General features: G+C 43.2%; 1 protein-coding gene across 2 annotated transcripts in view; it reads right to left on the bottom strand.

The window, feature by feature from the left end:
- LOC120732504 (nectin-2-like) overlaps nucleotides 1-26,473 on the bottom strand; it is an 85,574-nt gene that overhangs the window by 14,202 nt on the left and 44,899 nt on the right. The window contains exon 7 of one of the 2 annotated variants that reach the window (XM_040030169.1): nucleotides 6,838-25,474. The exons of the other annotated variant lie outside the window; for it this stretch is intronic. Coding sequence (XP_039886103.1) covers nucleotides 24,906-25,474 — 569 coding nt within the window. The 3' untranslated portion in view covers nucleotides 6,838-24,905. Of the gene's footprint in view, nucleotides 1-6,837; nucleotides 25,475-26,473 lie in introns of those variants that run through there. 2 annotated transcript variants of the gene reach the window in all.

Here is a 26,473-nt window from a genome sequence, read left to right as displayed (position 1 = left end):
TATTAAATGTGACACACAAAAATGTGCGTTTCCTGAATGTGAACGCAACCAGGATATTAACTACCTCTTACATTACATAATATTATATATTACAAAGAGAAGGGGACATAAGCAACAGCTGTGATAGAAACAGACGCCTGGAAGGGAACCCATCAAGCCTGAGAATATACTGTAACTTACAGTAAATGTTGCAATCTGAGAATATCCAGCCACCTAGTTTGCCTCACGATGCCTTTAGGCTTCCCATCCATCTTCCTGGCCTGCTTTTTCTGCTCTCCACCCTCCAAACCCCACTCTCACTTCCTCCACCAGTGTCACCGTGGCCTTGAGGCCAGGCAGTCAGAAGCAGCTGGTATGTTTACCTGCCCTCGTAACCACTGCTAACCTCTGGCTAGAAGGGACTCTCACCTCATTACCCACCCCACTCAGCCACACATAAAACCTCAAACTATCCTCTTAGATTTCTCCCCTGCAGCCAGGATGCTTCACTGTAATAGCCTCTGTGTACTGCAATCCATTCAGCAGCCCGCTGTGCAAAAGTGGAACATATAACAAGGGGGAATGTAACGTCGAGGACTTGGCTACTGCTCCTTTCCCTCCATCTCTCTCTAAAGTATTGGGAGAGTCAGTTCGTTCAATTCTCTCAACTCTCGCTGACTCACAAGCGAGTGCGCTTCATGTCGCCCTCCTACCAAGTTCCTCACACAGACTCCCAGAAAGGAAACAATGCTCAGAGAAGAAGAGACAGAGATGGAGAAGGAGGGAGGAGAGTGTAGAACATATAGGAAAAAACACAGAGCTCTGAGAGAATAGAAGATTCAATCTGGAGGGTGGAGAAGCAGTTGCTGAGAACGTGTAGGAGGAAAAAGAAAATATGCGTGGAACAAGAAAAGTTCCAAACGTTCTCCTCTTTTCAGCTTGATAACATAGAAAAGTAATGATCCCTTTGCAGAATTTGTTGTATTTTTTTTTTCTTTTGGGCTGGAATAATGATTTCCTTTCGAGTGTTGTTTACAGTGTTTGTACCTGGTGTATTGTTGACCGCAAAATAGGCAGCCTAAAAGAGCCTCGCGCACAGTCCTGAGAGTGCCATAGCAGTAATAGGCTCCATCTCTCCCTCAAACGGCCTCTCATCAGCTACTGATTAATGACACACAGAGCCATAATGGTTCTGCGTGCTCTCCACATTCATTCACTTTCCTCTTCATCCAGCGCCCCTGGAGAGAAACCACAACAATGCAAGGTGTCGAGACACACAAAAACGGCGCTCTCGACGAACCCGAATTCAAATGCTCATTAAGAAAGACGTTTCCCCACTTTGCCATTCAGTTATGCATTGCCACTGGGAGCCAGTGGACACAGAAACAATAGAACACAGAAGAGATGGAAGGTGGAGAAGAAAACATTCACAGTTCAATTTGGCAATAAAGAATGGTTTCATTAGTGTTTAAATGTGGTTGATTGGCTGTTTGGCATAGAGTGCTACTGATTTATGCATGGTAAAAAGGACGCAACAAATATTCTGGCACAAAGCCTACGTGCGCACACACGCTCACTCGGTGCATCCATGCACTTCCAAGAAAGTCTAAGCTTCTGTGTAAATCTGTGAAAATAAACTGTGACTGGAAACCAGAAATGTGTACCTCCTTTGATTTCTGCCACTGCTGGGAGAATCCTCAAAGGTCATCATCACTGTGTCTAGTGTTTAGAGCTCAGTCAATAGTAAGTCGCACAGCAGCACAGCTGTAATTCACTGCCCTGCATCTTTTAACATGCAAATACAAATAAACGTAGGCAAGCATGCTGGGAGGCACACGTGTCAAAGCTCTGTATGAGGGGGGGGAAAAAGACAAGACAAACAAGTGCCAACAGCCAACATCTAAATTGATGCACTCTCTAATGCATGAGCAGAGATCAAAACATTTACATTACAGACACGCTTTAACCCTCACATGTCATGGATGAAAGATACAAACGGCTCTACATACATCAAACAACATTACACCGAGTAGCCACTATTAAAAAACATAAAAAACAAAAACAAAAAACCCCTCGCAGCATCGGTAATGAATAAACCATTCTCATCTGCCACGCACTGAACACACAGAAGACTATGATGCTGAGCTCATCGTTCCAAATCCAGAATGGTTGCAGGCACAGGTTAGTTACTGGAAATGCTCTTTTGTCTGAATATTCATACGCGTGTAAAACTCCCCCATCGCAGAATGTCGCCTGTTAAGATGCTCCTGCTCCCCCCCTCCCCTTCTCTGTGGGGGTGTCTGTTGATCCGCGTGTTTGTGTGTTTCACATCAGCAGAATTTATGTTCGCTGTTTGAGCACGCGTGGGGGTAATCAATAGTGTTTCAGTGAAGGACACTTAGGAGCAGATTGGAGCCCAAATTCAAGCTAGCATGAAAGACAACATGACAGAAACACTTGCTGCTCGACCTGAAGAGGCTCAGTGTGACATCAGCTCTGGCTGTCAAGACACACACACACACACACACACACACACACACACACACAGATTTTACACACACATTTAGACATGCTTGTAAACTCTTAAGAGTGTCTTCAAATACAGTTAAAACATTTACACAGGGCCACATCAAAGAAGCCAAACTAATGAGTTATTGACCGCTGAGCCTGCGCACACACATACTACTGCATGCACTCTGCAAATGCACCTACTCCATGCAGAACAGACGTGACCAGCGTCCTTTTCAATACTAGGAAGGGTGTGCTATAATGGGAGCACGTGTGAGCCTGCCGGTGTGTGCGTGGTTGCGTGTGCAGGGCTGACTGTGTGTACACAAGTCATTATTAGAGGTTTAGTGTGTGCTCACCAGTCAGTCAGGCTCCAGTCAGAGGAGTCAGCTTAAGGGCTCATAGCAGCTCCCTGAGGAGACACTAAATACCATCAGCCGTTTAAATCCATCCATGACCATTTTAAATATGCAGCACACACTCGCTCCATTTTTAATAAGGGCTCGGAGCAAGAAAGGAGGAGGAAAAAAAAAAAAAAAAAAAAAAAAAGAAAGGCGAGAGCAAAGACAGAGACGGACAGAGACAGAGAGAAAGAGGGGGGCAGACTCGGGGAGCAGCGAGAGGGAGGAAGATGAAGGAAGAGGAGGAGAGTGGAGTCTGTTGCATTGATTTCTTGGCAGTTTGGCACCGGCCCTTATTCGCCTGGAAAAGCCACAGATGTGTCAGAGCCAGTTAGGCACGCAAGAAGAGAGGGGGGGACACGTACACACCCAACACAGTCACATGCATGTACGCACACAGCACATGTGCAAACGACGAAGACACAAACACTCACAAATGAAATGCTCGTAAATAGAGAGAAGAGACAGTGTGTTCTCCGACTGTCTGAGTGTGCGTGGATTACAAAAGCACCTGTGTGAAATGAGGGAGTGAGAGCCAGGGATGATGCAAGGGGTTTTGATGCTTTTCTGAGGAAAACCAGGCATTTCTCTCTGAAGGCAGAGTCAAAAATAGATACCATTACACACACCTAGATGGGCAGTAAATTTCTCCTTAATCCCTGGCTTAACTTAGCTCAAAAATGTGTCTGCCCTGCTTAGCTTTCAAAGCACACCTGACTGTGTGCGGGTGTATGCACAGCGCAGCGGAACAGCAGGGGAAAGTCGGATGTACATTTTGATCTGAAGGCGGATGAGACATTAGGATCAAAGTCGGGGACTGGGGAGAATCAACTGATCTTAGCTGTGAATCCACGAGCAATCTCCAGACAGACTACCTGATTAGCTAGGCATTTGAGGCCCATATCTAGCAAGAAAAGTGGAGGGAATACCAATAACAAACTACCAAGTCTGGTCTGTGTGTACAGTCGCAAGGAAAAGTTTGGGAGCTTTTCGAATTACCAGAGTTTCTGCATTCACTAGTGGGAAAATGTGGTCATCTATATAACTATTTTAGACAAACACAGCTTGACTAAACCATGAGATGTACTTTTCATGACTATATATAACACAGTGAGAAATGATTTACTGTGCAAGCTGAAAAACTGAGCCTCTTTTGCAGAACGTCTGCAAAAAGAGACTTTGAGTTAGGAATTATAATTAAGGAGATTGAAAGTGTGGGTTACAGAGGTGCTATAAATAATGGCACACAAAGACAAAGTCTGCCCTTCTGAACAAAGATTCATTGTTTGTTACCTTTGTTCCACTCATACCTTTTAGAGGGCCTCAGAAAAAAAGCCTATGTAGATGTTTGTCCTTTTGTAGATTAAGGACTGTTGCTATTGAACAAGAAAGGTAAGAAGAAGCCACCACTTACAGCAGAATCTACAGAAATCCTTACATTTTCCTCAAATCTGTGTTCATGTTTTCTTTATGAAACTTCCGTGTGGTCCTCAACACTTCAGGAAAGATGTACTGTCGACAAAACTTCAGCTTTTTTGGGGAAAAAAATGCACCTTGTGCCATGTGTGAAGCAGAAAAGGCACTACAGACTTGAATCTTAGTGATGCATGGTGGAGGGAGCTTTGTGGTTCAGTGCTGCCTCAGGGCAGCCCTAAAACTGCAGAAAGTGACCCAAAGCACACAAGTAAATCCAAAAACAATAGCAAAAAAAGTTTTGGATGCTCAAGTCAACAAAACTGCCCTGAACACATCTGTGAAGCAGTGCATGACCTGCAGAGGGCAGGTCACTCAAGACAGCCTATAATATTGATGTACATTTCTTGTAGCTGCTTACAAGATGGAGGCTGTTGCTGTTTAAAAAAAGAAGAAGAAGAAAAAAGGTCTGCAAAAGATGAGTCTCCAAGTTAGAAAATTACTCAAGGGATTGTTGCTTTTTCCAGCAAGTTCTGTTCTTTAAGTGTGACTTGGCTCTCATTCAGACTGAATTTCATCGCTAACGAGTGCAAAAATCCAGATTATTTCAAAAGGCTCAAAAATTTCTTCTGGCAACTTTAAAATCACATTAATCAATGTCAAGTTTAGAGAATTGATTATTATTGCAATCATCTTTTACAACTCAACTCAGAAGACACTGAAACACAGACGTTAGCTCTATTAACCCTTTCTAGCCCAAAGCCTTTTAATTTTTCTCATCTCCATTTTCATTGTACTAGAGTAATTAAAGAGGCATAAAACAATGCGTCCACTGCCCTGATATTACTAAAGCTGTTATTCCTGAACATTATACCTAAATGGCCAGTGTGGTTATATAAGGTATATACTCTCCCTGGTCACTTCACAAGTAGACCTTGTGAGTATTAAGGTTTCATCAACCTTCATCTTCAGAGCTGTTTTAATTCTTCGTGGCATAGATTCAACAAGGTGTTGCAAACATTCCTCAGGGATTTTGATCCAAACTGACATGGCAGCATCATACGGTTGCTGCAGATTTCTCAGCGGCACATCCATGATCAGATCATTCCACCACATTCCAGACGTGCTCTACTGGACTGAGATCTAGAAACTGTGGAGGTCATTTGAGTACTTGATATAACTTCACCGGTATGCTTAAGAAACCAATTAAGATGATTTGAATTTTGTGATATAGTGAGTTACCCTGCTGGAGGCAGCCATCAGAAGATGAGTACACTGGTCATATACAGGGATGGACATAATCAGGGACAATACTCAGGTAAGCTGTGGTCTTTAAATGATGCTCAGTTGGTGCATCGGGGCCCAGAGAGTGCCAAGAAAATATGCTCTGCACCATTACACCACCAGCAGCAGCCTGAACTGCTGATACAAGTTAGACTGAATCTATGCTTTCATGTTTACGATCCTGAATGTGTAGCAGGAAGTCCAGTTCTGATGAATCTATGCGAGCTGTAGCCACAGTTTCCTCTTCTTAGCCGACACTGTAGGCCGGGGTAGTCTTCCACTGCAGTAGCCCATCTGCTTCAAGGTTCAGCATGTTGTGCATTGAGAGACTTGCAACAAGTGGTTATTTGAGCTACTGTTTTCCTTCGCATCAGCTTGAAGCAGTCTGGCTGTTCTCCTCTGACCTTTGGCATCAATAAGGCATTTTTGCCGAGAGAACGGCTACACACAGAATATTTTCTATTTTTTGGACTATTCCCTGTAAAGTCAAGAGATGGTTGTGTGGGAAAAGTTTCAAAAATGCTCAGACCCGGTCGTTTGGCACCAGCCATGCTAAATTCAGAATCGCCTTTGTTCCCCATTCTGACGCTCAATTTGAAGTTCAGCAGGTTGACTTGAATGCATCTTCATGCCTGAATGCTTTGAGTTGTTGACGCGTAATTGGCTGTAATGAACAATAGTTGAGTGTACCAGTGAAAAACAGGTATGTCATCGATGAACACAGGAAGTGTTCATCAGTGAATCCTAACTATGAACAGGTAACTAGTTTGTTAAAGTTTAAAATAGTAATTTGAATATTTGGTCCTAATGGACTAATAAGGAACCCTCTGAGCTTAGACTAGACTTTAATGTTTTAACCCTTGAACACCTACTATGTCATATTTGATACAAGTTTGAGCCCTCTACATAATCAATTTCTGACAAACCTAAAAACAAAATTTGTTAAATACATTTTTAAACAATAAACAAAAAATAACATTAAAAACTCAGATGTGCCAAATATGATGCATCTATGAAAATTCAGAATGCAAATTAATATTCAATGATTTTTAAAAAAAAAAAACTGTCAGAAGGCTCAATAACCACTCCATTTAAAAAAAAAATAAAAAAAAAATAATAATAAATCTACATTTTCTGGCAATTATGTCATGTTTCAGGCTTTAAAGGGTTGGCCTGTTTCAAAACCAAACCAAACCAAAACTATTAATTCACTCTATTTTGTTACTGTTTATGTGAGGTAATGTTTTTTTTAATGTATTTCTGCTATTAGAACCACTATTGTCCTGATTAATGCCTGGCACCGTAAAATGTAATTAAATACTGATGATGCAAATTAAGTTGACCAAACATCTATATTTTCTGATGATAAATATATGACTTGACTGAGTAACCGCTGTTGTGTCATTTTAAAGCGATATCACGGATAACAGCGCAAGCGAAGCAGGGGTCACGGATATATTTTGACTGAGTGTTTAAGAGGTTGATGGAGTCACTTATGAACGCTGCTGTAGGTTTTTCTCTGCCTCCCGAACCAATAATGAAAAACAACACTTGCAAGCCGAACCTTTCTGCAAGGCACTTCACAACACTTCAGTGATGCCTACATGTCAACAGCTTTCACTCAGCGGGAATAATGTCAGTTCTAATGGAACAGTGGCTTGCCGAACCCCGTTTCCTGTTTTGGTTAAACACACCTATAGGTCGGGTTCCTCTCGCTCCGGGTGACAGGTGTGTCACAGCGGCATGGCGGGAACCCGGTGATCCCAAATGACAGAATGAATGACCGGTTAGTCAGCTCGCCGTCTGACTCACCAGGGAGAGAATGAGAGCTCACTCACCGTCACGCTGACTGCATCTTATAAATGTGGCTCTGTTCTCAAAAGATGAAAAGGGTGGATGTGTCACTCTCAGTTTACACAGAGATACACGCGGAGATGCTCAGACTTACAGAGACACCCCGGCACCCGAGATGTAGATTAGACATGGTATGTTTATTACCCTGTGAGCCACAGAAGAAACCAGCGCCGAGACCTCCCTTCATTCGTCTGTCAGTAAAGACACAATAGGACAGTCACACTTTCTTTGATGCAGCACTCTGGAATGTTAATCACCACAGAAACCCATTATCTTCACATCCTCTCGGTCCCTCCCTCCATTTGTCTTCTTCTTCTTTTTAAAACCTGACAAACTCTATGCTCGTTACTAGAAAGTACCATTGTTTCATTGAGCGCACATGTAGAGGGAGACAGAGACATGAGGCAGAGGAGATAAGAGGAGAGGCAGCAGAGAGGGAAGGCCTGCCTGCCTGACTGCTGACATAAATTGGGGATCGTAAAAAGTGTCGTCCCGGAATTAATCTGCGAAGAATGAATAAAGTGAAGTACCTCAGGGAGAGGTGTGCGTGTACGTGTGTATGTGCATAGGAGCAGGGAGTTATTCTTGAATCCATAATGGAGACAACAATGGAGAGAAGGAAACACGAAAAACACGACTCCTAAAATCATTCATAAAGCTTGATGATCTAGATTCACGAGGATGTTATTCGTCCATTCGCACATATGCAAACGCACAACAGAGATCTATTCTCAACACGTGGGATTGTTGTGCCTCAGCTGTGACATACTCCTCGCCCGTCTTTCTGCTGCAATGCCTACAGGAAGTGCCACATACATCATGAATTTTATGCATAAGGCTGAATGTCAACACTGATGCATAATTTTTGCAGTAAAATGCTAAATGTCACCAAACACCAGGCTCTGTTTCGACTGATGGCGGGGCTCGTTTTACCAGCGGACGTGCTCGCAGCCACCAGTCGCCACGCCAGCCGTCACACCAGGACTGAAAGGCTACAACTGTACTTTGCGCAGTTGTGGCAGCAGCGGAAGAGCAGGCGACAAGGGAGATTGGGGGACAAGGAGGGTAATGAAAGCAGATTCGAAGGAAAAGGAAGATAGACAAGAGGATTTTTTTTTCCTCCACATTTTTCCTACTTCTTTTTTTTTTAAAACAAGAAAATGAAGTGGAAAATGAGGAACAATATCAAACTCTTACACATGATTAAATTTCTTAAAGCATAATTTTACCCTTAAGCAACTTGAAGGCTTTAAAACTTCCATTTCATTTATCTTTTCCCTCCTCTGAATTCCAGGCACGTGAGGAATATCGAACTTGGCATGTCGGGAGACTTCTGAATCTCCACTCACATTTGAAATAAACTTCGAAGAGTCAGAACAATGTTTGGCTGCACAACATGAGTTTCGAATGACTGACCCACTGGTGGGCAACAAAGTTCAGCGCATTAAGTATTAAAGGCTCCAGGAGTTGCAGTGCTTTCTAACCAGCGAGATAGTTTTGGGTTTATCTGGCCACATTCTGCAATAACCCTCTTGGGTTTCTTTGGCCATCAACATCTACACCAGATATTAACATTAGAGTTTCTATATAATTACATGCAGTTCATTACATTTGTTTTAATGTTTTGTATTTATAAGCAGTTTCGCTTTGCCCATGCAGCCCACATGCACACCATCAATCTCAGTATGCAAATTATGAAACTGTTTGGTGTACTTGCTGACAAACCTGGCAAGTCCCAGGTCGAGGGAAGCATAATTATTTCCTCAATAAACTCTTGTCAGGAAAGATGTTATAGCTAGAGCTGAAATGTGTTTAAAGCAGGGCTAGACGACATGAGTTTGGCATCACTGGACAAAAAACGGGAAAAAAAAATAAATAAAAAAAATCCATAATAGCATTTGAGTATATTGTAATTAGTCTGAGATATAACTTTACTCCTACATGTCTAAAAATCTAGGGCTTGATTGGAGACTTTGGCCAGTTAGTTCTTTTGAGATCTAAACAGGTGGATCTTGTTATGAAAAGGGGAGGGAAGGAAAAATTTTTGTCATATGCACCAAAGTGGGTTCCTTTGATAGGACAAAACAGGGAGGAGAGAGCTGAACGAGGTGTCTGTACAATTCAAATGAAATCTGTAAACTCTTTGCCTGCAGGACTAAATTACTGGGAGGAGGTGGACTTTGGACACAGCTTGCCTTTCACACCCAGCTGATTCTGATCATCATCTCCAGATGGGGTCTGATATTTTTTTTTCTTTTTTTGGAGGGAGAAAAAAAAAAAAAAAAAAAAAAAAAAAAAAAAAAAAAATCACATGGCGGTCTCCATGCATTTCCTTCTTGCGCTGACAGATGCTGAGATATCCAGTTTGTTAATTTTAGGTGTGAATTGTACATGAAAATTGCATTCAGATACTCAGCTATCTTTGAAGATTCATCGCCCTGGTGCTCTGGGAAATACACAGCTATAAACAGTTTTTATAGGTACTGCATATTTAACAGGTTACACTTAAAAACATGCTCGAATAAAAAGCTATCTGCATGGCTGGATATCAGAAAGGGTAAGCAAAAAATAAAAAGACACTTGAAAATGATCAGTTGACCCCTCAACAATTTCTAATACATCATTCATCATTCTTACCTACTTTATACTCATTACAGCCAAAGGCAAAGGAAAATAAACACACACACAGAGAATTTGAGGACAGAAGGAAGGAGAGGACACTGTGAGAATAAGTAGCCAGTGAAGCAGTTATACAGCTTAAAGTCTTCCTTCAAGGCAGGAGACCACCAGCTGAGCTCCTCAAATGAAAAACTACACTATTAATATGTATGCAGTGAGCTGTCATTGAGTATTTAAAAAAAACAAAAAAACAACCACATTCACCGGGACAGACGGGAAAAAGGAGGAATGTCACATATGCATAGTCACGTGCACAGCACCAGGTAGTTACAAAGAAATGTGATATTCTTTACTTTTAAAGCGCAAAGTCTTTGCTTTTGACCTTTAAGGTTGAAGGGCTGAGTAATAAGAAGAGGGGCAACTCAGCCAGGCCTGCCAGAGAGGCTGCTGAATGAAAGATAAAGACAAGGGGATGGGTGAGAGACGCAGAGATGGGGAAAGTAAGAAAGCAGGAATGTGAAGGCACCGTCATCTCATGTCACTCTCCCCGCCCAGCTAGCCCCAGCTGCTGTTCTCCCTCCTTTTCTTGACCATTGTCACTCATGCTTCCAATCACCCCGAACCACTTGTGCTGCCATCCAATCCCTTCGCTTGCTCTCTCCTTCCTTTTCTTTCCCTCCTTTTCTTCATCCACACAAATGAGTCAGTGAAACAGGTCAAGTGTTACAAAATTTCCCCTGCAGCTCAACCTGCCTAATACAAGGCCTGGCTCATTGCACCAAAACAAGTAATACGCTGCCTACTCACTGAGAGGGGGGGCTCACACATACACAGAGGGATACCACCAACACACAGCGAATATAGGCTCATGCATATGCAACTATTATCCACATGTACGCCAACTCAAACCACTAAACATCAAATTCATCTTCTATAGCAATATTTACCATTTTCACACTACTGTTTGAGTCAAATTTCCGCTGCTTATGATCAACAAAGACTTTCGGAGTCTGCACGGAAAGGAAAGCAACACATGAGACACCAAAAGATGTTTCTTCGAAATAAGAAATCATTACGTATCATACGGAGCGCTCAGATGACTGCATTTGCAAAAGTATTTTCTTGGCCCAGCTTCGAAGTTTAGTTTTTGTTTTATTTTAAGTTCTTTCTGCTTGCACTGCTTGTTGCTAAACGAAGCAAAATGACAATAATGTCTTGGTGTTTTGCAAAACGCAAATTTCTTACACCTCACAGACCAGCAAGAAACAATCTGCAGATAAAACAGAAAAGATTAAAAACAAGTGGTTGTGGTTATATGAATAAGACAGCAAATACTGCAGTAAATATGCCACAGAAAACCTTCTAGAAACCATATTTGTGCTGCTGCAGCCTTACTACCTTTGCCACCCATCAACCCTAATGAATAGCAATTGGGAGAAGAAAACCCTGAAGCACTTGAGTAAAAGTAGTATTAACAGAGAGACAGCAAAGTAAGGGGCCTTAAAATAGGACAAATCAGTAGAAGAAGAAAAAAAACTTAAGTTAACACACAGACACACACCTACAGTTACCCTTTAACTGTGCCAGACACACACCATGACAAACTAGTTGCTTGACAGAGTACGCAACTGTGTTTGCTCTGCAGGCAGGAGTGTGTCATGATACTATAATGCAACAGCTCCATATATCAGGGGACCTATGGAGGATAAACGACCTGCGAGCAGTACCTGGAGAGTGTGTGTGTGTAATATACAGATAAATAACTGGGAAATGGAAACTATAGGATGATACACAGTCTCCAGAAAATAGTGTAAACCCAAGTGCTAACACAAGACGATAAGCAGACCAGAAGCACGGAGATTGGACCACAGCAAGCACTTGTTTATAAGAGTTTGCCTGAATCCACCGGGAATGGTTGTCATTTGGGAGGGTAATGACTTAGGAAAACTGAAATGTACTGGAACATAAATTAATCAAAAATGTGAGCCTTGCATTCTTGCACCCTCTGAGTGCTCTGTGCCGTCTATTTTTTTGCCATTTATACCCTGTTGTTACCTCACAACAAAAGGAGTTCCAGCTCTTAGACACAGTGAACAGACCGTAATTCTCAGCGGCTGTTTCCATTTGCCGCTCGGGTTAAATCAGAGGTGTGAGGCTGCGATGAACCTGTTATTACTGTCAAGGTGGCAAAGATCATATCCATGTTTATGTGAGCGATAATCGACTTGTGTTTATAAACATTTCACGTACAGCCCCCGAGATGCCAAACGCCAAATTTGAATAACATTTAATTTCCTTCGGAGATAAGACCCTTTGTCCATTCAGGACCATTTTATTCCATCACTGCCCTAAGCTGACAGTTAAACGGACAACGGAGGGCGCAGCGGCGCTGTGCTTCGCATAGCAATGCTGAGCTATTTTCCAAACTCCGATGCTTTCTCCCTCTCGCTTGCTCGCATTAGACATTAAAGTGTACTTTAGCAGTGAGTCAGAGCTGTTACCCATGATGCCTTGGCTGTGGGGTTGAGTGACAAGCCATGTAGTTGAAATCACTGAGGACTCTAGAGTAGAGGACAAGTTAACAAGGGGCCAAAGACATACAGGAGAACCCCTAGCAGGTGCTGTAGTGTGGTCAGAGATCGTCATACTGGCTCACACACACACCCACATCCCCACACTCACAAGTGAAAAGGCCTTTTCTTTTTATAATGCCAACTCTCAGCTCAACTGCAAGTGATGGGAGATGTGTTGGAATTGAGAAAAGGGGAAGTGGAGTTTTACACCCCAGTACGAGTTGGATGGCGTTGTGAGAGCGCACACACACACACACACACACACACACACACACACACACACACACACACACCTTTATAGTCTGGTGTGGACTAAAAGCGAGGTACGTTTAGTCCACAGCAGACGATGAGGAGATAGGAGTGCAGGAGAAGAGGATGAGGCAGCAGAAGTGATTACAGGAAAAGGAGATGTCTCGATAAGATGACAGACACATGAATGAGGTGTCAATCTGTAGTTATAAAAGAGGAGCCGACACATGCACATGAGCACACACGAGCACACGCTTAGTTTTGTTAAGGTCTGACAGCGCTGTCTTTGGTATGTATTTTACAAAGAAAGCAGAAAAGACTTGAACCCTACAGGGGAACTAGCCAGCGCAGATAACATCACTCTGGACTGCTGATGAAGGCTCACAGTCTAGTCCACTCTATCACTTCACCATACTGTATGTATGAACAGACCTGTATATACACAGCATACAACCCACAAAGCCAACAGAAAAAAGCATAGTAGGGATTTTCACAACATCAACCATTTCTCCCAAAAAACACTCAATGGCGATTATTCTGACTATGAAACACTTCAAGGGGACACAGCATGAACAGCCTGTCAGCCCTGAAAAAACATTTACAGTAAACACCCACGCTGAAAAAAAAAAAAAAAAACCTACATATATTTGCATGCATGTTCTTCACCACCAGGCAGACCCACATCTGCACAGCAGTTACACATATAAGTGAACAAAAAAGCAAACACACGGCATTTACTGTGGACTTGGTTGTCCCCAGAAGAATATCTCATGTCCCCAAGACCAAATATTTACAGACTTACTTCATTTTTTATCTCCATTCTCATCTTGCATTCTGTATGTTTGTATTAGAGTGTGCAAAGACGTGCATGTGCCAGTGCGTGCATGTACTTTGTAGGAGCTGCCTGTTGAGACGGTGAATTAAACAGAAAGTGCATTTGATCTGCAAAACACTCCAGGGCGCGCACGCACGCACACACACACACACACACACACACACACACACACACACACACAGGCTTGCATACAGCATCAAAATCATTTCCGTCACAGAATCTATTCTTAGGAGCAGCAACAAACCATTCTTTCCCTGATATAAATCTCTCTTATTCATCCCCGCATAGTCATGCACATACACACACACCGACACGTGCACACTCACTTCGCTCAAAGCTACGCTCCCTGGTGGTCATACCGCATTCACATAATGTTCTTTGTTTTTATTTTCTAGAACAGGATTTGTTCCAGGTAAGTCACAGCATGAAGACCTTTTGGGGCTTATTTAACTCGTGAACATGCATGCACAACACACGCTGGAGCTTTTATCTGTGGTGGTGGCTGTTTGTGCAGGTGTTTTGAGGTCAGCGGCGCTCTCTGAACGTCTAAGCTTCGTATTCCATGTCTCTCTCTCTCTCTCTCCATTGCATCCTTAGATAGATGCATCCACACCCCAGCACACACACAATCTGAACAGTGAGAAGTTAAATCAACACAGCTGCAACAACTCAGCCCTGATCAGCCTCCACCCTTCACTTGGCCATCTCCACTACATCTTTAATCAAGCTACTCCTCCCTCTCTGTTCTGCCTTTTGCCCTCTTGCTCTCTCGATCCTCTGACTCCATCCTCCTTTCTTCTCTTCTCCCGCTTTACTCAATCTTGCATTAGTCACTGTTAAATTTATATACCTGCTAGCTCTTTGGAGCTTCTGCCAGTGCACAGGGCTTCAGATCTCACTCCTCCACCTCCTATTTGCTCTCCTCACAACATCATGCTCGTTTTGCTCTCCATCCATACTGCCACATCTCACTCCCCCTCTCCTTGCCCTTCTCTGCCCTCCCAGCATTTGCGCGTGCATGCTCCACCCTTAGTGAGAATCGTGTGCCCAGCAATGCAGCACAACTGCCCAGTTACCTCCAGCTGCGTCAGCACGGGACAGAAAGCGTAAACGCCAGGGGCCTCCGGGGGAAACGGGAGCATTCACCTCCCCCCGTCTGTCTGCCTGGATTTTTATGAGTGTGTGTACGTATGCATACAGTAGACACACATGTGAACACAACTGCATGACCAGAAGCCAGAAGATCGGATGTTATCATTTACCGCTTGTGGAAGAGGAACGATATGATTTCCAATTTCCTGTTATTTACAAATGTGGCTCCCTGTGCGCTCTGCTTTCACCTTGCGTGACACGATGATATTCTTTTAGAGGAAATACTACATTTGCCATTCAGGTGTTTTTAAAGCACCCCCTCTGGTTTGAAAAATTCATTACTACAGCAATGAAGGTTATACCTTGAGACATTTTTATTTAAGTTGATGGAAAACGCATTTTTACTTCAAACTGCAATTTTCTTGATATATTAACTATCAAATAAGCAGCTGTTTCTGGTGTGAATAGTGAATAAGTGCTCGCTGCCTGATCCAAAACAAACTCAACTAAAGTAAGATGCCAACGAGATTAGATCCCAATCCTTCCCACATAGCAAACATTGCTACCAAAGACACCAGAACCTGTACCACTGAAAAGTACCTAAAGCCAGTTTAGCGTTCACAAACTACAGTGGTCGGGCAAACAAATTAGTCTCTCCACATAGCGACTCCTAAATTATGAACAAGCCCTGAATTTGTCACAAATGGACTCAGACAGTGTGAAATTAAGAACTCCACTTGAGAGATTGTTTTAAAAAATATTGATTCAAATTTCATTGTGATAAAACACGGGAGCGTGAGAGCAGCCAGTATCAGTAATCTGTGGGTGTGTGTGAAATACTGGAATTCAACAAGTATTACCACGATAGACTGTATATGACTCAGACTTTGTACACTCACTCTAAGAGTTTAAGCACTGAATCAATAATTTCACATCGTATCTGGAGATTGTGATGTCAGGACTGAAATATCTCAAAGATTAGTTTGACTGCCTTGACATTTTGCACAGATATTCATGGTCCCCAAAGGAGAAAAAAAGAAGATCCCGCTGACTTTGGTGAACCTTCTAACTTTTCTCTGTGCCAGCATGAGGTTCACATTTGGTTTTGAATTACATGTCCTACCAGCGACTGAAAAGGTTCTCATTAAATTTGGAAATAGAAATGGACTGGCATTTAGATAGAGCTTTTCTAGTCTTACTGACCGCTCAAAACATTTGAGACTACAAGCCACATCTGACCACACTTTATTCTCATGCTTTAAGCACTTTATCTACCTCATGTCCAGGGATGATTTAGACTCACCAGTTAACCTAATGTGCACGTTTTTGTTCTGTGGGAGGAAGCCAGATCAGCCACATGAAAGGCAGAGGAAAAACATGCAAACTCAACACAGAACGGCCTGGGCCAGGGGCTCGAACCAGGACCCTTCTTTCTGTGAGGTAACAGTCGTAACCACTATGGTGGCTGTTGGGTGATAGACAGGAAATGCAAATTTCCAATCAAACTTGACTGCACTTTGCACTAATTAAAAAGAATTATATTATTCTATAGTCACTAGTTAAACCAATCTAGTGCAAATGATTAAATAAATACTAAAGAATGCTAAATAATGGTAATATCATCAGCAGCAGCAGAAGCAGCAGCAGCTTCTTATCAAGGCTCCTGCCAGTGATTATTTCCATCCATCTTCTTAACCGCTTCTCCCGTTCAGGGTTGTGGGCTTAGCTGGAATCTATCCCAGATGTTATGGAGGAGATAGAGTGAAACTTGGACAATTTGCCAGGTTATCACAGAGCTAAAACCTACTGATTTTACCATTTTCAATCACTACTTGTAGTATGCAGGACTGTAGGAGGAAGCTGGAGTACCTGGAGAAGGCCCCTGCCAGCTGGAGGGATTCGAACCTAGAACCTTCTTGCTATGAGGTGACAGTGCTAACCACTATGTTGGCTGTTAGAAGATATAATGGATGAATGACTTGTACCAAATCTATGAAATAGTGGAAACTGAGAAGCAGAGAATCAGCCACCATTGGTTTCCACATCTCCAGTGAAGCTGGATTTAACACGCATGTTGGTCTTGACTTGCTTTTCTCACATCTATTAAAGGTTTTATTCAGCAGGTGGGAACTGAAGATTAGCATTATGAATTCAGTACCTGGTCAAATGAGACCACAGCCTCCGCTTCTTCTCCTCTTCCTCAGTTATGCCGCTGAATAATGGCGAGAAAAACATGGAAGCTGACCTTTGGAGACAAAATATCATCACTTCATCCTATTAAATTCTTTGAAAACTTGTCACAATTAGCATGCAAATACCTTAATTTAGAAAATTTGTTTTGTAAGGCCATGCTGACCTTTGACCACTAAACTTTCATCAGTTCATTTTTGCGTCCGAGTAAATGTTTGTGGCAAATTTGTAAAAGAAAAAAAAAAAAAAATTCCCCTGAGCTGTTTGAGAGATATCATGTTTACAACAATAGATGGATGTACAGACAGAGAGACGACCTGAAAGCATAATCCACCCTGTCACAGCTATTACTGGTGTGGAAGCATAAGAAGCCAATCACAATATAGCCTGAGGTGAAGTCTTTGACTTTCGCGTTTTGTCAGAAACCCAAAACATATTAAACGTGCTTTTACATCAGACAAAGATAAGCAGCAAATCCCCACAAAGCTGCAGTGTTTGCTTGATAAATAACTGATAATTCTCTGTCAATCAAAAAAAATCATTAGAGCTCTACTGTACTCATTAACTTTAAGCTCAAAGCGCTGCTTTGCAGAGAACACATAACTAGACTCTGTGCTCTTATTGTACAGTAGGAACACACAGGGAAAGAAAGCATGTGGACAAATTAACAAACTTCAGAAAAAGTAATCCAAACCCAGAGACATTATCACACTTGTCATCTCTGCCAGAGTTGTACTGCTGCCATCTTCATGTCTTGCTTTCCTCAGGGGGTTTCCCTCCAACAATCTGGTCTTCAGCAAAGAAACGCATGCTTGGACTGGGTTCAGATGACTGACTTGGCCACTGAAATACATTCCACGATTTCAACATACAAACTCATTAATTAGATTCATATTTTGGATAATTGTCCTAAAACTGGAGGGGCAGTGAGGAGTAACAGATAGGAGTCAAAACCAGAATGCAGAACCCAAATATTTAGAAAAATCACTCTCAGCTATGAAATGAGCCAGTTAAAGATCTAGTGTTTGCTAGAAACCCTCGACTAACTATACACACACACACACACACACACACACACACACACACACAGCTGGAGGTCTGCTGATTCACCACAGGCAACAAAGATAAAAAACAGTCACTTTAAAGATCATAGAAACACAGACCTACTTTCATAATTGAGGTTAGAGGCAGACTTGCTTTAATTCCTGTGAAGGCCCAGGTCACTACATCCATCACTCATACATCGATGCAGCAGGCTTGGCCATTCATCACTCACTCTGGGATTTATTAGTCAAGTCTGGAGCTTGAGGGTGAGAGGCTAAGTGATGAGCATTGTATTAGCCGTTATCAGCACAGAGAGGGAGACCAAAGTTGGTCTGTTTGCTTATCCACACACACACACACACACACACACACACGATCGGAGTGTTTAATCAGAGCTGTGGCTGCCAGAGCTGGAAGTTAAATATACAGCCATGCACAAACATTCATGTGTCAAACAGTACACACCAAAAAAAGAAGAAGAAAAAAAAATCTGATAACACTTAAACACTTTCACACACACAAACATCCTGTGGAAACCCAATCTGTCTGAAACCAGCATAGCACTCAGTGGGCGCCTAACCACCAGAACAGACTTGTTTAGCACGCTGGATGACCAAAGAACACACTTTTTAATACGCACACCCACAATCAACTTGTTGGGAACAGTGCCACTACCAGCCAGCCGAGTTGCCCGGGGGGCACCGCACCATGTCTCATCGTTGAAAGCTAAGGTTGAACGCAGTGGTAGTGCCTGGCGTAGAGCTGTCACTTTGACTCCTGATCCAGGTTATTTGCTCTGAGCGCTAATAGGCCAGGTTCTGCGTTACGGGGTCAACTTCAGTCACATGATGGGCATACTTTTTTTTTTTTTCCTTCATGTGTAACAGCGAGACAAAAACGCATGCACCACACAGGCTTTTATTACTAGCTGTGCCTTAAAAGCCTTGCTGCTGCGTACAGTGTTTTACATTCAGCTAGAAAACCAAAGGAGTCAAAGTGTGTAAGTGTGTGTAAGTGTGTATGTGTGTGTGCGTGAGAGAGAGAGATAGTGAGCGAGTCTGTCTGTGTAAGTGCTCTCTATCTTGCCAGCCTCAAATCCAAAGCAATTAGAGAGGCCAGATGGTGGGCTGGACTCACAGTAAATAGCTGTGCATTGACAGAAGAAGCCTGCAACAAAAATGAACTGTGACAAGGAGCCAGGATGACACACAGATACATGACGGCATCAAAGCACCAGGCAAACACCGAGAACTCTCTGCCATCACTGCCATATACCAACTGTCACCATCACGGGCACGTTAAAGAGCAGAATTTGCTTGTGTCAGTTTTTGTTTTATGGGGAAACAGCAGCGCTTTTTAATGTCCAAACTAAATGAGGCAGGTGCATATGCATGCATCAACACACGCACACAGCATATTTAAGCATAAACCTACACACAGTTAAACTTCTGCATGCCCTCTTGTTGAAATTTGACCAAACCTGTTTGGTTTAGGCAGAGCTCAAACAATGCAGCCTTTGAGAGGCGCTCCATTCACCAAGTTTCAGCTTGGCCTGCACATTCCCCAACTGAAAACACAAGCTGCCTCCCTCCAGGAAAACCACTGAAGCTACATGCCCACATTCCTGCTCTCTACCCTTTTCTCTACGCTTGTACAGCTTTTACATGAGAACTGTTGAAACTCTGCTGAATATAATAGTATTCCTGCACTCTGAAATAGGAATGCATCAGTGCTTTCATTATCTCCAGGCACCGGTGAAACACCTAATAGAAAAATGTGCCCTTTAAACAACTACAGCATCTGCTACCTAGCCATTACTAAGGCAGCAAGTTTACTTCTGCCAGCCAAGTCACATATACAAAACAGAACGGGAGGAGGTGGCGCTCAGGACAATTATAAACCACGAAATGGCATCTCCTGTTCCTGCGCTCATTTTCCCATAAGCCTGTTATCACACTTCTGTTGACACACACTCACAGATTTATCAAAAGTGAAACGAGACAAGCAGCCAGACCAGGAAATGAGAGTGTGGGGAAGGGGAAAGGGGGGGAGAAAAAGCAGGGGTGTGTCTGAGATCTGAAGGATGGGTGACAAGAGACCGAGAAGCTACTTCATATCCTGATCAATTAATCTATAAATTTAATCAGTGTGAATCAATGACTGGCGTTTCTATTCAATCTGGGTGCTCAGTCATCCAGCTAACCTCAAGTGTTAAAGAGACATGAAGGTAAGAAAGAGGAGACACATACCACACACAGCAACACCGGAACATTTCAAAAATCAAGAAATCTTTAATAGTAACTGAATACGGAAAAATAATCTAGAAAGACATGACAAAAATGGCAATACCAACTCTAATCTGTATTTTTTTCTTCTTTTTAAGACCAAAATAAAACTCAAATTAAAAAAAAAAAAATACAAAAAAGAAAATAAAAAAAGAACAACTTTACACAAAGCAGTCAATAATAAAAAGCACATTTTGGGTAAGACTGTTTTGTTGTGTGTTTGTATACAGTTTCACTTGTATAGAAGAAGCACATTTGCCAGTTTTGGCAGCAATCACAGCGCAGCAGTCAAGAATAAAGCACTCATAAAACATAAATTATAAAGCACTGCAAAAATAACAGAAGAGAGGAGAAGCGGTAAACAGGAGAAAATAAATCCTTCATGCGTGCTGTCACTGAGTAATACACAAACGTGACACCATAAATTAGTAATTCTTTTTTCTGCTACATATTTATATATTTATACTATGTACACCGGAAGCTTCTCTTTTTTTTTTTTCTTTTTTTCTTCATTTTTTACTTAATGCATGTGAGATGGGAGATGTTAAGGCTTTTGATTACTCATCAGATGTTTGGAGCCAAAGAAACGATAAGAGCATGTTGCTCTCAGGAAAAAGAGAAAAAAAAAAAAAAAAAAAGGAAAAATAAAATATTGGATATTCTGACTATCTAACCTTGTGCAAGACCTGGACCAGGTTTGCAGATTTCTCTTAAAAGCATTTTGTCTGACAAGCCTTACTTGGGCACCGAGGTGGGTGGCAATGGGATGTGCTTGTGTGTGTGTCTGTGGAGGCGGTCGCAGTAGCAGAGGTGGCTGAAGTAAAAGACAACATTTTAGAGTCAAGTTATAAAAAAAAAAAAAATAATAAAAAATAAAAAATAAAAAAAATGCGACTCTTCTAAAAGCATTCAAAGGGCTCTGGGAGGGGGAGGAGGTCAGCGCGGTGGCATTTTTATGAAAGCGATATTTCCCTCTGCAGAACAAGACCAGAACAGACAATCGCTTTCCTAAAAAGCCTGTGTCTGTGACACTGGGTGAAAGGTGTGCGTCTCCCCCGAATGTGTAGTTGTTTATGTTCTACACAGTCACTGATTCGGGAACAGGCTGGACACTTTGGGGGGCAGAAAGCACTGGAGCAGGGGGACACATCACGGTACAGCTCTTTCCACACTAACAGAACTCTGTATGTGTCCTGACAGAGCCGCTGTGGAAGAGGCAGAGTAAGACGAAGTGTGTTCGTGTGTGTGTGTGTGCAGCTACGCGAACACATTTGTGTGGGTTTGTGTCAGGAGATGGCAGAGTTGTCAGGTAGAAGGTGTCTTCTGCACAGTTTGGCTGTGGGAGTGAGCATAATGAGACTGACTGAGGGGTGTTTGTGTGTGGGCGAATGCATCTCAGCACACTGCAAATGTATACGTACAGTATGTGTGTGCGCGCCGAGTGAGTGCGTCTTCTCGAAATGCACAATAATATCTTCGGTTTGCCAGTTTTCCATGGTGACAAAGGGTGGCTACTCAAGTTACAGTCCAATGGCAGCAAGAGATGTCCTAAAGCCGCCGAACACACTGGCACACAGATTTGCACACACACACACACACACCGAGCGCTGACTCAACAGACCATTGCTTGTGTCGTTACGGTCTACCTGATGAATTGAGTATTGTGTGTAATTTTTTGCATTGTGCAGAGTTTCTGTCAAGGAGAAGGTGAAGCCAATTGTCTGCCAAGAAATGTGTGCTTATAAATGCAGATAAAGTTACCTCGGATAAAAAAAAAAACAAAAACAAATTCAAGCATATGCATCCCCCCAAATCAAATTGGCCCTTGGATAAATTAAACTCAGTCAGTTCAGTATGTTATAAACACCCAAACTACTGAGGTATGCGTTAGGTTAAAAATTACATTCTGAATGCCTTCTGAGGTTTAGCCGACCCACAAACGCTTTCCTCTTTACTTCCATAACATCGGAAACACTGGCTCCATCGATCTGATATTTACATTTCCATAAATATCCACATTTTCACAAGAAAAATAAAGATGCTTACGTATATAGTACACAGATAGCTCACACCAAAATGTACATACAACATTTTTGTCCCTTTGTCAGTATTCTTTTTTTGACCCCCCCTTCCAAAACAAAAAAACAACAAAAACAAAAACAAAACCAAGTGTTGCACTCATAATTTCTTTGTATTGGTGACACATACAAGTGTAAAAATAATACATTTTCACATTGAGTGTGACAAATCAGCTGCGTTCGGCAAATTTACTGTACTCCAGGTTGGCAGGAGTTGCATTTAAGTATAAGCTAAGGCCATTAGACGATAATCCTATTCAACACACTGGCTTACAATATGCTAGACAGTGCTCAAACATGAAGCGCCGTCTCTATTTTTGTCATCTGTCTCTCTCTCTCGCCACCTCTCTGAAGGTTAACAGCCATCACAAAGGCAAACAAGGTCTGCCTCGCCCTGTACAGATACTGGGTGAGTGTTTCTCTCTCACATCTGTAGTTCAAGGTTAAAAAACAGCCACGATAAGAAACGCAAGCACAGTCATCTTTGCCCTTAGGAATGGGTCACCCTGCATTTGCCCTTATGACCTGCAGCAGAAGCCAACCCATTTCTTAGAAGGTCCTTTACAGGAGGTCAGGTACAGTCATCAAGACCCCATTCATTGGATTCCCAGTGGGTCCAAGGAGAGCTGATTAGGAAGGGCAGGGAACGCAATGATTAGAGGAGCTTCGGTTCTCTCTAAGATTGTCCATCACAGTCGCCTAGTGGCTATGCAGATATGGTGACGCATGCAAATGTACACACACTGAGCCTCAAAGACAGCGGGGTACAATAGCCATGGAGTAATATTTGCCCGAGCGGGCCTCCGGTGGCTCGTTAAAAGGATAAATTAACAGTCAGGAGACAATCAGCCCTGAACCTGCATCATAAAAAGGGCCATTTCGCCACATGTTGCCTGTTAGTCAATATGACTCCCATAGCTTTGCTGCGGATGCAACCTTTTATGTCTCCCGATCAATTCACTACATTTAACAACACTGGCTAATGGAAAGAAATATATGATCTCATTGAAAATCTGTCTAACCTAATGCCATTGCACTCTGGAGGTGGGGCTCTTGTTACATCTCACCATTTACTAAAGCGGGAGAGGCAGCTGGGGTGTCTGTGCAGTGGAGTGAACATGGCCACTCCAGGTGGATTAGTCACTCCTGGCATGTCAGGGCACACTGGGCTGGAGTAGAGTAAGTGGGGTGTCTGACACATCAGGAGCGGTAAAATACTACTTTGCTCTCGGTAGCCCTGACCTCAACACCGCCCTGGATAAATCATAAACTCCCCATAAACACTGGAGAGAAAGGGAGAGAAGGATGAGGAGAGAGAGGAGGAGAGACGGAGGCATGATGGAGAGATGGAGGTGGGAGGGAGAGAGGAATCGCCACGTCATAAACGATAAGTGGTGGCAATCTGTTGGTCCCGGCTAAGCGAGCGACTTCACGGCTCATTACCAATCAAGCTCCTCCTGTCAGGAGCGCTCTGAATAGACGAGGATGAGGAGGAAGAGAAAAGAAGAGACGTGCTCCTTTCTAGTCCTCCTGCCTCCTGAATCCCTCTCCCCATCCTTTGACCCTGTCAGATCAGCTACACCTCATTCCCTCATCTCTTGTTTACCGTCTCTTACCTCCAGGCACAGTGCAAAAGTTTGCTCGTGAACACCTTGTTAGGAACTTGGTTCAAACTCTCAGCAAACTTACTTTGTTAAAACCTAACTGCTTTTCTATTTGCTCGGCACACAAAGACCTCATGTTCTTTAAATTTTTTTGCTAAGTTCAAATTGAGAGTGTCTACTGCCTGTGATAGTTGGCAGAGTTGTTTTGAGAAGAAGGCAGAGAGAGCAGAGCGAAGTCACCAGCAGACATAAGCAAATACATTTTTACTGTCTCGAAATTACCTGATGGTTACTGTCTATACTTTCAAACTGACTCATACCGCTGTCCTCCACTTCCCACCAGGTGTCACAGCTCAACACGTTGGCAAAACAAAAAGTTTCCCACAGAAGTAAAGAGATTTGCAGGCATCAGGTAACTGCTTGACAACTTATTCCACGGCTACTGTTTTAGTGAAGATAACAGCGAATATGCAAGTGAGATGCCTCCTCTAAGCTTGTAAGCACTTTTCCATGAACCTACTCCCACATTACATTGTTTCTCTTTAGCCTGTCTGTCAGTCAATAGGCAAGGTCCCAGTGATAGCGAGAGCACGAGCAGAAGCGGTGGGAGGCATGTTGTTCTTTTCTCCGTTTGATTTTTAGTTCTTAGGGACCACATAACAACAACAACAATCCTTTTACAACATCCCACCACACCCTCTTTTTCATTCTCTCCACTGTGATTAATGATAGACTATATTTAAAATTGATTTTTTTGTTTTTCAAAAATAAAAGTGGTATGATTTTCTTTTCACCATCAAACAGGGACAAGACCCCACCGCCACAAAATCCTCAGGAGGAATTCTCCAGCTCGCCTTTTTGCCTCCTCCTCCTCCCCTTCCTCCAATTCCTCCTCCTCTATACGTAAACTGCAGTCCGTGAGATGACCGAGCCATCGCGCTGGGACTCCATGTCATCATCGTATTCTCCAATCATCTCCTGATCGCGAATTGAGCGAGGCAAATGGATGGGGCCACCAGGATTGTAGTGATCATAGTTCTCTGCTTCGTCAAGCTCGTCAAACTTCCTCTTCTCCGCGTCGTCCAACTCGTTGCTTAGCAGGATGTCTTGGGCAGTGGGTGTGGTGCTAACAACTTCAGGGTGGCCTCCCATGGTAATCAGCTGGTGGTTGTTCTTCTCTCCAAGGGCCTGAATGGGGGAGCTCTCGCTGTAAACGTAGATGGGGCCGTTGTTGTTGCCGCCACCGTTTCCCGCACCTCCATTTGTGCCGTTCTTGCTCGCTTTCTTGCCGCCCCCGAATATGCGAGTCTTCATGTCACTGCCGCCATTGGCGCGGTAACCCTGCTGCTGCCTGCGCCTACGGGTGACGAGCACGGCGATGAGAGCGGCAACCAAAAGGAGGGCCAGCAGGGAGCCAATCACAGCTCCTGCCACCACGCCAGCATTGGATGGGTTCTTTGGGGGCTCTGTAGGAGGGAGGCAGGGAGGGAGAAAAACAGGGAAGAAAAAGGATATGGTTGAGAAAGGGTAGAAAGAAAAAAAAAAGAAAAAAGGTTCGACCAGTGGAGAGGAAGACAAAAAAAAAAAAGTTTTGGGTTTTTTTTGTTTGTTTGTTTTTTAAAAAAAGGGCAAGATGGCAAGAAAAAGGTTGGATGATGTCAGTGGTGCTGGTCTGAAATGTATGCAGTCAAGTGTGTAAGAGTGCTGAGGTGTCAGTACAGTCAAGTGCGCGTGTGTGCGCGACGAGCATCCTTCTACTTTGACATTTCCTCCTCTTCCTCAGAGCTGCTGCTGTCCCCATTCCCACAGCTACGTCACAACAACGTCTCAACCACCCTCCCCCCTGTGTTGCCCTTCAATAGCCAGGGTCTGTCCACAGACCACCATCAAAAGGCAAGACAGGGGGTTAAAAAATGTGCAACACACACACACACACACACACACACACACACACACACACACACACACACACACACACACACACACACACACTTTTATTAAAGAGCATGGATCAGTGTGTGCAGAGCAGAACAGGTGGAGGCCGTGCAGAGGAGGATAATGATGAATGGAGGAAGGAAGGGTGGAAATTAGATGAGGAGGAGGAGAAGGTGGTGGTGGTGGAGGAGGAGAAGGTGGTGCTGGAGGAGGAGGAGGCGGACTGAGTGAGTGACAAAGCGACACAGCGGAATGACAAGTCTTCCTGGAAGCCATGTATGAGGAGCACGGGCACAGACTGCTGCCCCTCTCCACTTCTGTACGCCACAGGCACTGGTTGAGTGCGCATCAGTCTTATATGTGGGTCCATTTTTCCTCTGGCATTACACATACACAAGAAAAATAAGCCACTTTAGTTCATTTTAATATTGACAAAGGCTTTGTTAGAGTGCAAACTAGCTCAGGAGGCTATGACTGAAACTAGGGCTCTGCAATCAAACACACAGCATCCCTGTTTGTGCGTCTTTGTA

This window comes from Simochromis diagramma, unplaced genomic scaffold (assembly GCF_900408965.1).
Source record: "Simochromis diagramma unplaced genomic scaffold, fSimDia1.1 OVJJ01000361.1, whole genome shotgun sequence".
Lineage (NCBI taxonomy): Eukaryota > Metazoa > Chordata > Actinopteri > Cichliformes > Cichlidae > Simochromis > Simochromis diagramma.
Note: the sequence above shows the minus strand (reverse complement) of the source record. Positions and strands in the feature narration are given on the sequence as shown.